Below are 15,773 nucleotides of genomic sequence, written 5' to 3'. Positions count from 1 at the left end.
AACATTGTTCAACATTTTAAGGAAAATGTTTTCTAATGTCAGTATTACTAGAGGCAGAAAATTGTTGCTCTAGCTGGGAAGTCAGAAGAGAAAGCCTATACGCCATTTCCAGTTGTCTTCCTCGTGATAATGATGCCCTGTGTGCATAGGATCTAATAAAGCGGTTGCGTATGTAGGAAAATGAGTGATTTGCACGGCATAAAAAAATGATTTAATGCAAATATTTGCCTTTTTTATTTGAAGTTGTCAATTTCTAATGTCATGCTCGCTTATGAAAGGAATATATTGACAGACTACTGTTTTAGAAACCCGTTTCTAAAAGAGAAAGATAATTGTGTGTTTGAAACATAGAGTAAAACATAACTGAAATGTCATAGTAAATTCTGAATGATTCAGCTACCTCTTAGCAACAGACAGAGAAGACAAAAGGATGAAGATGATCAAAGAACCATCATACAGATCAGAAATATATATATATATATATATATATATATATATATATATATATATATATATATATATATATAGTTCATTCTCAGAAGAGAAGGGAATACTAGATGAAATCTACTAATATACATTTGCCTGTTTTGTGACATGAAATACTGAGATTTAGCCTTTTCTTGGAGGATTTCATAGTGGAAAATGCCATTTTAATTAAACAGTTAAATGTAGAATCAGTCCCAAGTGATTGGGAGCTTAATTTGACAACATTATTAATTACACCGCAGATAAGATTAAGAATACAATCTCTGCTGGCAAGCACAAGGGTAAATTAGGTAGGAAGACAAAGTTTGCAGTGTAGATGCCAATCCGCATGTTCGTTTTTTGTTTTACATTACAATGTTCAGGCCTGAGAAATAAATGCAGAAGAAGCCAATTTATCGACGCTTTAGTAAAGAGCACTGAAGGTTGAAGAAAGGTCTTGACCGGAGAGTGCAATTAGCAAGGCGAGACCCAGTCTAGATGTGACCCTGGTTGAACCATTTCTCTAGATGCATCAAGGCAACTGTAAAGCTGTTTGGAAGAGAAAGCTCTTGGCTCAGGAAATGAGATCTGTCTGCCCTATTATTTATATTGTAATTATATTATCCAATCTATTTCTCCACTTCTTTGTATTTTTGGCTTTCGTATAAATCTTCCTTCTGTCAGTTCACTGCTATAACAGTTCAATGTTCTTGGCAGTCATTTTTTTTTATTATTTTTTTTTTTAAAGATAGGAGGCCCAGTGATTCCAAAAATGTATTGCAGGCTTTCTGGCAATGGACAAAGGGCAGGTTTAAAAAAAACAGGAATGCACTGTTGATTTATGCCTTTAACAATGGGGATGGTAAGGTTTTCCAAGCTAAATGAAATAGCTTTTTGGATTTGACATGTTAGAGAAAACAAGCATTCCTGTAAAATACGTGTTAAATCAAGGCAGGAAATAAAGTTGTGTTCATTCGAAAGCTGGGCTTTAAAATGTCAAGTTATTACCTGCGTTTGCAACCACCTTGAGACCTATTAAAGCAAACCGCTTGGAGATGATGTCATGATATGAGGTCATGAGGCAGCCATGTGGGTACTTTGTTTGAAGTACGTGCTGCAAACAAACAGACTTCAATCAATTTCTGCAGCATAGAGGGACTGTACCCAAAAACCATGACTGGCCTGCTTAAATATGGATAATCTGGTTATTTTTAAATGAAGAAAGTATATATATATATTTACTGAAACCGCCACTACATTTCTTTATTCTGCATTAACAATGTGACTTTATCTGTGTGCCCTGCTATTTTTTATATAGGGTGGCCAGATGTTCATTTTCTTGGGGCAGCCCACTGTGATTACTGTTCTTGTTAATAATCTGCCTGTTGAAGTTTCCTCTGAAACCTTCTTTAGTCTAAAGGTAAATCATAATTCAGAAAATAATTTGGTCTATAAAATTTTATGCCATTTAAAGTATTTAACGCAGTCAATGCTATCAGGAAGGTTTTACATACACGCTGTCTCTCAGTATGAGACATATCAGGCAAAAAAAAGCGTCTGTTCATTTATACATCTTTTTAGCAATACCAAACACTCAAAAAATCCTACTTATTTATAAGTAACTTGTCTGAATTGTATATTTTTAAATACATTGAAAAAGGTCCCTGGATTCGATTTTAAATCACATACCATCGAAAACACGTAAAAATAATTCCAAGTATAAGACCAATGTCACTACACTTTCTGTAACCCATACTAAAGACTTCATGTTTTTTTGCACATAAATAATAAAAAAATAAAATAAAGAAAAAATACCCACCTCTTGAAGTACTAACCAGTAGGGTAATGTGAATATTGTCTCAACTCAAAACAATCCTTAACAGTTCTTCTTGGAACTGCCACGTAACACATCCCATGTTCTTTTGGACGATTACACCATTTATCAACACATAAAACAGGTTCCTACTTTTTTTGGAGACCTCTGGCTACCCAGAGAGGTGTGACATTAAAAGCCTGGCAAATATCGCAGTATGCAATGCAAGCTGATTGCGCATACGTGTTAAACGGCTTTCCCCATCTCTATCTGACAAGATACCAAAAGCATTCCAGGTGAATTCATGGTGTGTAAAGAAACCAATTTATATATCACAACATTCAGTACGTCTACTGCTCAAAAATATATGGGTTTTTCAGGATATCTGATTGTTACCTACTTTCTACCTGCTGATAAATGGAGTGTGGCGGGTTTCAGAGGAAAAGATGTCTGAAGGCTGGCTATATGTAAGGTCGTGAAAAGTGTGCTTTTGTCCAAGGTCATATCCAAGTGGGTATCTCAAAAAAACAATAAATAAAGATGGAGGAACAATAGAGCTAAAACACATTGTAGTTGTATATCACCTAGAAATTTGTGCCCCGATTACTTTTGTATGTTCTGTAATCCCTGCGTATATTGAAAAGATTACAGGTTAAAGCTCGGTTAGTTCGTTTATGTGTTAATAGCATTAGCTAGTTCTGTAGGCAAACTTAAATAACTAAGTATGTTTGCAATCTGCTTAGAAGCCATTAAATGCCCCGAAGAGTATGCGGTCTGCTATTCTAGGGACTGCATGAAAAAAGATGGCTTTGGGGAAATGAATTTGGCTTTGGAGTGAAGGTTGCCTATATTATCACACCCGAATCCTTCCCCCCAGGGTTTATCAACCACTGTCCATTAGCAAGCAGTACTGTAAAGCTTAAACCTTCTGGACATGTTCGTTGTAAGACACTCTGACAGGCATCTCCACGAAGTTGGCATTTTCTTATTATCACTGATTGTATTTCTGGGTAATACTGAAAAGCTTGGCATGTAACTTACAGTACATTCCGCAATGTGTTATTTTTCTATGTTTACTTTCAAAAGCTTAACTTGATCTTCTCGGTATCGATTGTCTGATAAATTATAACAGGAGGAAAGAAAATGTAACATGAGAGCTAGGCAATACAATAAAACATTAACTATAACAGTGCAGCTATAAAGCTCTGCTTAATTCCTGTATGGCCACTCGGTAAGACCTTTTGCATTATGGGGTTAAAAGTCCTATTGTTGGTATATGACTTGAGCTGAACATGCCAAGTCAGTTGCCACCTAACTAAACTGGCCTTTGGACCCGAGAAAGACCCCAAAATAAAATCTCTCTTCTGCACACAACAAAATCCTTTCCAGATGCTTCTGAACGGGCTCATGATGTAGTCGCCCTGGTTCTGTCTTTGACATTCCTTAAGAGGGACTTGTATTCTTAGCTGTCCAACTCTGCGCACCATCTCTGCAAATAGGCTCTGTTTGTCTATAGCTCACCCTTATTATCATCTGATAATGGTTTGGCTTCAAATCTGTGGAACGTTTCATTGCAGGTTCTACAGCTCTACTTGATTTGATAATAATAATAATAATAAGCCACAAAAGCTTATTTTTATTGTTTCCTATTTCTGTATTATCAGCTACACAATTTCAATCTCTATTACTGGCAAATCTATTTTTACTGTAGAAGTATGTGTTTGCAAGCACTATCACTGTTACACTACCCAAAGCAAGCTACCTTGTGGCCTCAAGGAGGTTTTACATGAACAAACAAAATGCTGATCTTACTGGGGTATTCTATGTAAGGTTTCATCACTTCCATCCCTAGTTTATCATTGTCTCTGTAAATTATGGATAGATGGATGAATTTATGGATAGAGGATTTGCACAGTTGAGATAATTATCGTGCGGTTAGCATTATATTACTCAATTAAATCCAGAATGATGGTATCAACAAAGGCTTACAAAGAAAAAAAAAAGGCAACAAAGTTACAAAGAAAAAAATTTGTGGGTTCACCAAATGCTAAACAAAACATTAATATCTGTATCTTATTTAAGCCTTGGGGCTCATAGAAGTTCTCCTGTTTCATGACTGGCTGGTGGTAGGGTGACCACATCGGCCATGTTTTCCAGGACACATTGTATATCATTTATACACATTGCTTGCCAGCCCAGATAAAATGCTTCCCTGCAGTAAAGGGGGTGTATAGACTTATGAAAGGGAACCAATTAGTCAGTTATACATCCCCCATACTGCAGGGTATTATTTTATCTGGGCTGGTCAGCAATATGTAAAAATTGTGTGTGTCCGGGAAAACGTGGCCGATGTGGTCACCCTAGCTGGTGGGGTCAGCAGATCAAAGAAATACACGGGATGTAATTGTGTAACCATAGGCTAATAATACCTTTTTCTTCCATTTTATCTTTCCCTGCTGTAAGACCCAGTATGTAACCATATGTGATATTACAAATCAGTAGTAATTAAGCAAAATAGGAGAAATGGGCAGAATGTTTTTTTTTTTGGTTAAATACTAGTGATCCTTCTTGCTAGCATTGTTTAATGTATGTGAATTAGTAGTTTCACACACATATTGCAAAGGGAGGCAGACGTAATGGACAGCCCCGTTAAGTGCCCTTTTGCAGCTATATGCCACCTGACAAAACACCTGCTATCTTGACTTTTAAACTTAGGGAACATTTTCATGACATTTGCAGAAGAATGAATTAAGAACGGCATACATATATTCTCAGATACGGATGGCGAAGGTGTTTTTTCTTAATCATTTTTATGGATGAGAATAACTCCTTTTTAACATTTGCTGCTTGATGACCCAGTATGAATCCTACCTTTAACCCAAAAGGAGTTTGTTTCGCCAACATGTAGCTTAGATTTAATTTTTTTGCTTAAGTTAGCTAGAACTGAATTAACTTTATGGTTAATGATATGCATATTACATTGATATGTTCAGGAATATCATACGGTTGTGGCCAATTCTTGCTTGGTTTTTAAAGTTCATACTTCATACTGACTGATGTACGGTTTGTATGGGATTGTTAACGGTATTCCAGTGTGGTTTATTCACCATAGTGGGAGCTGAAAGTACATGACTAACGTACCATCAATGTCGGCGTCCTCCCCGTCCCAAGAAACACGCATGAACACAATAATATTTATAATGTATTGTTTATTAAAGTCAACTTTGGATAAAATTTTGGCCATGGTGCAGTCAGCTTCGCCTTCCGTAGCGTGACACGAAAAGTAATCAATACTTTATCTATTGAATTAACATAAACACTGAATAACACGTGATGAAACACGTGGTACAAACATATTAACCCCTTCAGTCCCAGGGGTTTTTGGTACCTCAAGTCCCGGAGCAATTTTGCCAATTTTGCGGTATGTTGGTTCAGCCATTATTCTCCTTTCCTGTGAATAGTGTACCCATGTAAACTATATATTGTTTTTTCAAGAAGAGATAGAGCTTTCTTTTGATACCACAGTTAGATGATTAGCTGAAAATTTAGAATGAGAAATTTTGTAAAAACTAGCGAAAATTAGAAAAAACACATAATTTTTAATACATTTTCCCTCTGAATCCTCACAAAATGAGGTAAAACAATAATAAATATTACAATGTACTTCACCGGTCCTGAACATTTTTATTCAGGGGGCAACCAGTTCTGTAAGATTTAATGATGTAAAATCTAGACAATACAGAGCATAAATTGAGCAGGTGCAAGGATAATTTAAGTAAGATACCCCGTAACTGCACTTATCCAACATGTACCAAAAAAACAGATTGTTGGGATAAGTCAAAATCTGGCTTATTGGAAATGATCGGAGTAGCTGGAATTGATCAGAACTAGAGCATGCATGTATGATGACATTTCCTTTCCCCGGCAGGTCTATTTTACAGTATTAGAGGCTGGTGAGCACCAGCCTGAAGAGCATCCATCTTTATCAACTGAACTCAGTAATCTTTCTACGCTTGTAGAGCCACGGATCTATATGTATCTGTGCATTAAATATCCCTCTATCCCCACTGTCTCCTGTGCCTGTTATATGATTATCTACTTACTCCCATATATAATATGATTGTGCATCTGTACACAGGTTATGGGACACAAGCAGGAAGTTCCACTGGCGTCGATGGACATTCCGGCTGATGCTGCGGGACACACTTCTGTTTAAGGGGGAAATGGGCATGTCCAAATGGGGTGTTCTATAGAGGCTGGGCTGGTCAGCTAAGAACAGGCCAGAAATTAGCTTTAGGAAAGGGATGCACCAGCATGAATTTCATGTGAATGTAATGTCTCAGGGTAATGAGAGCTTGGCTATGTAATGTATAGAATGGCTGAGGAGTAAGCATGAACCAGTCTACGTAATTACATGGGAATTCATGGTCTTTGGTTCAGGATTGAGATGTTTGGGCTCCAGAGATTGAATAGCAACGATGATCTAACATTGATGGAAGAACTGCATGACCGTGCATGGAACACAGCGCCCAGGGTCCAAGTTAGTGTTGCTTGGCATTAACATATGTACACTGCACATGTAATGTCAAAATGAAGAGAAAGGGTTCAGTGTGGATTCTATACACATTATTATTACTTCAGAGGGTGTGGGATGTTGTGATGCACTCATACACAGCAAGCATTCTAAAAGATGGCCAAAAGAGATTTTGGTCCCAAAGAGGCAATATTTCACTTCAAAAGGGACACTGGGGATGTGCAAAACATCTGAGACATTAAAGGAGCACTCCAACCCTATTTGCATGTTGAATTCATAATGAAGCCCGTTTTGAATGGACTCCAGTGAATTTGAATGCATACAGATTGCGCACACATTCTTAACTTATTTGTTTTAGAATGGGGGACTTTTCATTTCCTCCTTTCCTGTTTGGTTCTACTGAAAGCATGGAGCATTCCTCAGTATGCTTATTCCACTTATTGAACTCCCATTCTAATAAAAAGGGGGTAGCAGCAGCCAATCCCGTCTAAGGTATCTGAACACTGATTTTGCTAGCTTACGTGTGATTGGCTGCTGCTTCAGTGTTTATTGGGAGCGCTACTGGGCATGTCCAAAGTAGTAGCATACTAATGCTTTGTGGTTTCAGTAGAGGCAGCAAAAGGAAGGAGGAAAATTAGACAGAAATGTGAAACCATGTACCTAAACAACCTATACTAACTAAACCGCAATCATAATTTTCTTTTACAATCGCTGGATAGTAATAGCCATTCAGGAAGGTGCAGCCATTTTAGTGCCAGTTTACCAAGCCATGGGTAAGTTAACTCAGTACTTAGTTCTACACAAACTGCAGCAGCAAAATATTAAGAAATAGTAAAAAAAGAAAATGGCATATTAAATATTAAAGAAAATGATGTTTTAAACATTCATATTGTACTTGTGAATAAATGACATGCACCTTGAAGACATTCAGTAAAATGTTTTTTTATTTGTAAGTGCTGATGATGCCGTGTTGGAGAGAGTCTAACATAAACATATATGCTCGTAATAAGAGCCCAAGGGGGTGCAGAACTGGACAGAAATTGACAGAATTATCAATATATTAGTATGAGGGAAATAGAAACATCCCTGGCCTAGACATAGGCCAGCTGGAAAATAAAGGAGATAATGGAGGAATAATCATTTGGAGCACTGGCAGAGCTGAATGCATTTATACAGGGCTGCGGAGCTTCCAGTTCAATGTCCTGGCAGGCGCAGTAAAGGCATGGCAGGGGACAGCGGCCCTCTTTGGGGAAATGCACATAATTAACTGAATGTGTCATGATTGAATGCAGCTGTCTGGTTCCAATCCTGGAGCGTAGGGGAATAAAAACTGATTGGACTGACAAGTGGAGCAGAGTATATGGACAGCAGGTTTTTAACCCGTATGGGTTTGTGCAGAGTTCATCTTTAGGATGCTTTGGCAGCAAATTTAATGAAGCTTTATTAATCGCATTGGGCATAAACCCATTTTCTGCTGTTTCTACGCTTGTTATTGTGACTTTTAGGGCTGTAGAACCCTGCGATACTCTCTGCGATGCCCACCAAACATTCTCAGCTCCTAGGTGTAAAGAGCGATTGTTTCTCCTAAACGGGCACTCGGGAGGTATGAGTGAAAGTCCACAGCAGTTGTCAAATATTCCAAATACCTGTAATGCCGTTATTTTAATAAAAAATGTATAGGAAATTGACTTGTTTTGCGTGATAGGCGCAAAACTTGTACATACAAGTCTTTGAAGCTCAAAAGAAAAGAGAATTTTATTTAGTGTCGAAAAGACTGGAGAAGCTGTGGATAGGCAAAAAGCACGGCGTGCCTCCTGATTTGGACTAATCTATTAGCCTAACCTATTTACGAGGGAATTGCTAGTTTATAGTTCACTGCACATTTATGGCAATAAGACTGGGCTGTACGTGGAACGGACACAAAATTAAAGCAACAGCAAAGCAGTGCCTGCAGAATACAGTAAACAGAGGACAGCTCTGCGTCTACCACAAGCGTTGAAGTAGTGAAAAATGAAATGTGTATAGGTGTGTAGCGTTATTTCATTACAGGGACACTGTTTAACCCCTTAAGGACCGGGCTCATTTTTCGTTTTGTACCCTGTGGGACCGAGGCTGTTTTGACACTTTTGTGGTGCTTGTGTTCAGCTGTAATTTTCTCATCACCCATTTAGTGTACCCACATAAGTTATATATTGTTTTTTTCAGGACAAGATGGGCTTTCTTCAGATACCATTATTTTGATCGTATCATCTTATTTACTATAAAAAAATAAAAAAAACATGGTGAAAAATTGAAAAAAAACACATTTTATGACTTTTATTTGAAAAATCTTTTACTCACCTAAAAAAGCAAGTAAAAAAACTAGCTAAATAGATTCTACTACTTGTCCTGAGTTTAGAAATACCCAATGTTTTTATGTTTTTTTGCTTTTAAAACGGGCGTCCGCCGCCATACAAGCTTATTTAATTTTTTGACGGTTCAGGACCGTCATAGGTCATTTAGTGACCTTCCTGTCATGACGGTCCTGAACCGGCAAAGGTTGCGAAGGGGTTAGGACTATTCTAGTACGAGCCAGTAGATGCAGCATGCCTTTTAATATAAAGGGGCACGTTCCGCTGATTAAGGTGTTTTATTTGTTCTAATTAAGGGTTTTCTTTTTGTATTTCCTTGTACTGGAAAAAAGTTACTGTTAAAGTTTTGTTTCTGTAAACCAATGAATTTTTATTCTTTGTCTGAAACTTTTGTTGATTTACATAGGTTTATCTAAAAAAAACATTTAATCCCAAGACACCGGCGGACAGTGGTCTGTGGTCCAGTAACGTTGTCTGTTTCCAGCTTTAAACAGTATATTAGTATATAGAACTATAGCCTTGTTTACTAGGGGATCGGTTTTCTAGCTTACCTTCTTGTACTGAGGAATTGGATATTTATTCCTCCTCATTAACATACTTATCATTACAAATGGCTATAGAAAACCACTTTTGTTTTAGAGGCCAGAGCTTCAGCAAGCCTTTGTATGCGACATTTTGAGCTACTGGTAGCATTTACCTTCATACAATAGCACAAGTTGGAACAATAATGCATTATAATTATACAAGTTAATCTATTGAAAGAGGGTGCCAGGAGAAGGGGGAGAACTTCAGGAAATTGATTAATAGATGTGCCAAATTTAGGCACAGATCTCAGCATTCCTGAGAGGCCATGCTATCGTTGGCTTGCCAAGGGCCTCATTATCTTTAACGACCCATGACTTCTACAAGGTTTGTTACATGCACTTGTGTCGGCACCTTTCCTATCTTATAACTACATGTCTGCACAATGATACCTCTGCCACTTGTAACATGTATCTCCTAATATTTGAAATAACCAAAGAAGTACCTCTGTTGTAGGGAGTGGAGTTGGAGGCATGCCACGGACAGGGCTTTACAAACACTTTGTGACATTTTGACCTACTTATTGTTGTTTAGAAAATACATTTTCTCATATGTGCTTTAATTTATAAACAACCTTTTTGTTCCTGTACCCATTATTGTAATTCGTAGGGCTGTAGACCATTGTGATGCACACATATCCAGCAGATAGTATAAGCTTCTTTAGAAGATGGAAATTAGAGAACCAATGAGAGATATAAGGATTTACGTACCAAACATGGACACTTGGAAGGTACGGGAATGTTGGTCACAAGTAGTTGGAAACCTCATGCCCTCAGCAGTGGCCTCCAGAATAATGGTGTTAGATTATGTAAATTTTTAATATAACGGATATATTTTTAACAGCACAAAATAATATTACTGAGGACCTGCAGTCAGAAGGGCAATAGCACAAGTTTGGCCTATTTCTTTTACAGGTGTCTCATATGATTATACCAGAAGTTGCAGGCCAAGAACCACGACTGTTCGTGGCTCAGAATCTTTATATTACACTGCCCCACCGCGGGGAATTCTCTTTTATGTTCGGGATTTGGCTGTTGCAAATTAAAATAAGATGGTTACTGGTATGTGTGATATGGCTCCACCTTTCACCACACGTATTTATCAAGGGACAATTGCGTACAGTACCTTAGAAAATTAACTTGTTCACTGGATGACACACCTTGAATTTAGTAAGAAATGTCAAATGTTACAAGCATAAATGAGATAAGTCTTTTCCAAGGCAACTTAAATGGTTTAAAGGAAGGGAATTTGTGTGGTGAAATTTCACTTTTAACTAAAAGGAATCTGCAAAAAATATTGGTATTTACACGCTTAGAAATATCTTGCAAAACACCACATGCTATTAGATCACGTTGTAGAAAGTTGCCTGTAAAACTCATTGGGAGCTTTTGCAAGTTGGTCAACTCTGGGGGCAAATATTCAGACATTTGGAAATAACCCTCCGATTGTCTTGTTTGCTAAACCCCATTAGACCAAAGTGATACTATGCTTATAATCACATCTGGGTTCACTCAGGAACTAACTCTGGGATTCTTACAAGTTGTGCAACCTGGAGAACCTCATTATCACCACAAGTGTGCTATCGTTCCCTTGGGCTCAACTCTTGAGAATAAGCTCAATTTTAATAGCACTCCTTTTCTTTTAGTTATGGCTTTCTGATGATAGTCGAAGGGCTGTCTACGCCTCAAATGAACTTCTGAAATATGTTGCATGCATGCTGGGATATTGTAAAACCTAATAAAAGCCTACACCATCTCAAAGGGAGAGCAGCAAACATAAAGTTTGCTGCTCTCCCTTTTAAGCAGGATTAGGACATTGCACATTTTCACAGAAGGAAAACAATTACAAGCTTTAAGGTGGTATTTCTTTAAGTGCCCTATAGGCACCTCTGACTTCCACAAGCTATATCATGGACACTGGTGTTATTTTTCAATCAAAACTTTTTGCAAAAAATTGGAAAAAATATTGCAAATTTATACATGAAAACTAGATCTGTACATGAAAATGTGTGCATCCATGGTTGTATAATATATTCCTCCTATTACGCACATGCATAAAAAGCAGGGGAAAATAAAACATAGACCTCAAATAGTGAACAAAGGGCATCTTTGTGGAAATGCAATGATCTAAAAAGATATGACTAAACATAGAAGTGCGAAATGCGTCAAGCAATTGATCTAGTTTTTCTGTGTGTGTTCTAAACATTTGCAAGCATTGGATCGACACTTTTAGATCCTGAAGATTTAGTTCTTTCTTCTTGTCTTTGCCGATTGGTTTAGGCGTGATCCTCCTGCGGGAAATGAATGGACCCCGGCACCTTTGCTCCCACACACACATAGACTTCCAGGATCTCTGAAATGGTTGCTTCTTCACAATAATAGCACTGGACCTCAGTGGACCGGGGCCGATCTAGCAGGGCACAAAATTTCACAACCACATTTAAAGTCATTGTTCTCTTCAGTAAAACTAATCCTACAGCTGGCGTTTGTCTATGGAGATGGCTGCCATTGTGCTTGGTTTTATATACCTGTTAGCAATACATCTGGCTGGAACACCTAAACTCAATAATTTAGGAGGGATCTCCACATACTTGTGGTCATATATACTATTCTTTGTTCGCCCTCCAGAAGATTGGCAGTTGCTAAATAATGTTGTGTTTTTTTAACAAATATGCAACATTTACTCTCTGATCATTTTAAATTGAATATATTATGTATAATTAAGACAGAACACAGTTCCATATAAACACCAGCTTGAGAACAAGATATTTACCATATTTAAGGAACACATATTTGAAATCAAGATATTTCCGCTGTCAAAAAAAAATAAAAATTAACATTCACACAAATACCAATTTGTGTATTTTTTTTTACCTATGGAAAAATGGCAATAGCTATTTTAGCATATTCTTGACCTACATGTCAGTTAACTATATTGCTCCCCTGGGTCTTGATTGTTCTGTAACCAGACACCCCAAGGCTGAGACTAATTGGCGTGTGAAGGGCATTCGGGGTAATGAAGCCCTGATCAGTGTGACATTACCTGCCTTGGAGGAATTTGCCAATTTAAACAACTGGTGTTAAGCAGAAGAAGATACTCTTCCTATTTGCTTTCTTTTAAGTATTAATTACACAGTGTTCCCTTAGTTTTCTTTGCCTGTAATGTTCCTGATCTGTTATCATCCCATTACTTACTTGATACATGTCAAACAGTGAAATCTGTGGTTTACCCCCTGGTGTATGTAATGTTCTGTGCCGAGGTAGTCTAATGACTCTCTTCCTTTTCTGCTTTGTATATAATATATAGTTTTATATTGTAATGTATGCTTTCTGTTTATATCTTCACAGATTCCATTTGTGTACCGGGCTTTGATCCAAACTTGAGCATGATGACTGGAATAACGCCAATCAATCCAATGATGGCCAGCATGGGTTTATTACCTCCACCTCCTTTACCCATTGTCAAGGAAATCATTCACTGCAAAAGCTGCACTCTTTTTCCTCCTAATCCCAGTGAGTATTCTTTAAAAACTAAACTGTACAAGTGATGGTACTAGCCTTGAAAACAGTACATGTGGTATAACTGCTGTTGAAACACAATGTTAGGACTGCCTTATGGCAATACAATGGGTGCTAACAACGACAAATTTGGTAGTCAAAATCATTTCAAATTAACATTGAAATTGTCAAAGTATGGGTCACTCAACCACTCCATCCTTTCACACTCTTCACTCTCTCAGACTTTCTGTCAGTGTTTCCATACCTAACAAGAACAGGAAAGAAACAGAGCTTTGGAAAAGGAGACAGGGACACAAAAGTGGTCAGCACAGAAGGTACGGGAACGTGAGTGTGAGTGACAAGCCCCTAGGCAGGGATCCAAGGTCTGATTAAAAGATAACCTTGATTATCCTTTTCATCATTTGTGGTTTCACTTATACCCCTAAAAACCCTGAGGGTTCTAGTGATCAAGGCATCTTTTTACGGTTGTATATGACCAAACATAGATACAAAAGATATCTTACAGTAGGAAGTTTAAAAAAAAAAAAATGAAATAAATGTTAATTTACTCATCCTACTGCCCACGTGCCTGAGATCCTTATTGAAAAGCACCATGCTGGTTATAAATGGAGGGAGCAAAAATTTAAGCTTATTTTATCCTCCCCAGTAAACTTCCCCTGTATGTTTCCTGACAGAATGAAAAAATGCATGTGCAGTGAATCCTGTCCTAAGAGCTCAGAATCAGTTTTTTCCCCAGGGCACAGTGAGATAAAATGATTTCACTCCTTCATTGTCTTGCGCGGTACCTGGCACTGGGTGCATGATATGCTGTCCTGCCAGCCGACTCCATCCGTCACAGTCTGGCTGATCCAGCATAGGCTCTCCCCCCAGATCCTACTGCATGCTTCCACCTTAATATTCATTGGTGCGGCATTTCATTTTTCCGGGCTGATTTAAACCCTATTCAAATTAATCAAGTTTACGCATTTGTAAACATGCTTAACCCTTTTATGCATTGTGCAAAAAATATACAAAAATAGAGGATCGCACAAATAAATTTAGATACATTAAATCGGCAGTGTATAGTTTGGCAATATGATTAACACAGGAGATAGCATTTATATGGCAAATATTAAATACTGTTGGACATGAAGCTTATTTAATAATAATATTTGTATATCGCTAAGATGTGCAGTGAAAGAGGAACCAGTTCAGAAACCTACAATATTTACATCATATTTACAATAATTATCCCTACCAAGAAACTACCGTGGTATAAAATATTTTTTCTCAATTCTCCGTTTATTGCACATATGGTAAGAAAGATACAATGCACAGTACAGAGCTTTACAAACAAAGTCACAGTGTACAATCGACATGTGGGATCATAGTGCATAAAAACAAAGGAGATAAAGGTATTGTAATATACAGTAACAGTACAATGAGGACACAGGAAGTCAAATAAAAGCTACTGAAACAAGTGGGTCAACCTCATTCCGGGCCCCGTGACGTGACACCACATGACGCGACACGAAGGCTAACCCACAGCATAGCGTATCCTCAAGATATCTCCTATAGTGGGACACCAAGTACGTTAGGTCTCGCAGAGTGGTACAGTGCGGGTGGAACGAGAGTTGAGAGCTTCGAGACAACAAGACCAGATACCGCATGTGCTCTCAAATAGCCCCCGAGGGGGTGGGACTAGAGAGGGAGGAGCAGAGGTACCCGGTAAACTATTGTCACGGTGACTCAAAAGTAATACAAATAAAAAATACAACCAAACAAAACATGTACGTCCCAGGGTCCAAGGTATAACTCTTACACAGAAGGGTAGAATATAAACCCCAGCAGGTGAGTGCAGGAGGACGCGTATAGAAGACCACACTTAACCATGGCCAGAGACACCTCATGGGAGTTATACAAATAGCCTACAAGGAGGTAGGTAAAGAGTGTTTACCTAGATTCGATACGTAAGACCTCCAATGGAACCACTTGAGCTCTATATTATGCCCAGCGCCCTTAGCGGACCTCCATCTGGTATACAAATTCAACCTGATTAACCCAAGCCGTGAAGGAGGGAGGGGTGGCTGACTAGGGAGGACAGCGTTAGCCGCATTAATCAAATGAAACATCAGGGAGCGTTTATAACTGGTGAACGGGACGGCATTGTGGTGGAGCAGGATAGAGTCTGGAGAGGCGTGAAAGTCAGGGTTAGCGACTTCCCGAATAGCTGACACCACGGAGTTCCAGAAGGGCCGAATATCGGGGCAGGACCACCAAATATGTAGCAAAGAGCCTGGGTGAGAGCCGCATCTCCAACATGTAGGCGGAACCTGGGGCACAAACCTGTGGATGTCCAGTGGGACTCTATACCACCTCGTGAGTATCTTAAAGGTCGTTTCCTGCATCCGGCTAGAGACCGAGCCCTTATGGATTATAGAAAGAATCTTCGACCAGTCTTCAGGGGAAAAAGAGCAATTCAAGTCCCGTTCCCAGAGGCTAAAGTAATACGGTTTATCCAACGGTTCCGG

General features: G+C 38.5%; 1 protein-coding gene across 2 annotated transcripts in view; it reads left to right on the top strand.

Annotated features, from left to right (window-relative positions):
* Positions 1 to 15,773, top strand: part of LOC149279484 (ecto-NOX disulfide-thiol exchanger 1-like) — a 114,609-nt gene that overhangs the window by 23,654 nt on the left and 75,182 nt on the right. For both annotated transcript variants that reach the window (XM_089501109.1, XM_089501110.1), the window contains one exon: positions 13,093 to 13,257. In XM_089501109.1, coding sequence (XP_089357235.1) covers positions 13,093 to 13,257 — 165 coding nt within the window. The remainder of the gene's footprint in view (positions 1 to 13,092; positions 13,258 to 15,773) is intronic.

Source organism: Sceloporus occidentalis, unplaced genomic scaffold (assembly GCF_023333645.1).
Source record: "Sceloporus occidentalis isolate IW3139 unplaced genomic scaffold, rSceOcc1.0.p SCAF_164, whole genome shotgun sequence".
Classification (NCBI taxonomy): Eukaryota; Metazoa; Chordata; class Lepidosauria; order Squamata; family Phrynosomatidae; genus Sceloporus; species Sceloporus occidentalis.
The sequence above is the reverse complement of the archived record's forward strand: the minus strand, read 5'-3'. Positions and strand labels throughout refer to the sequence as shown.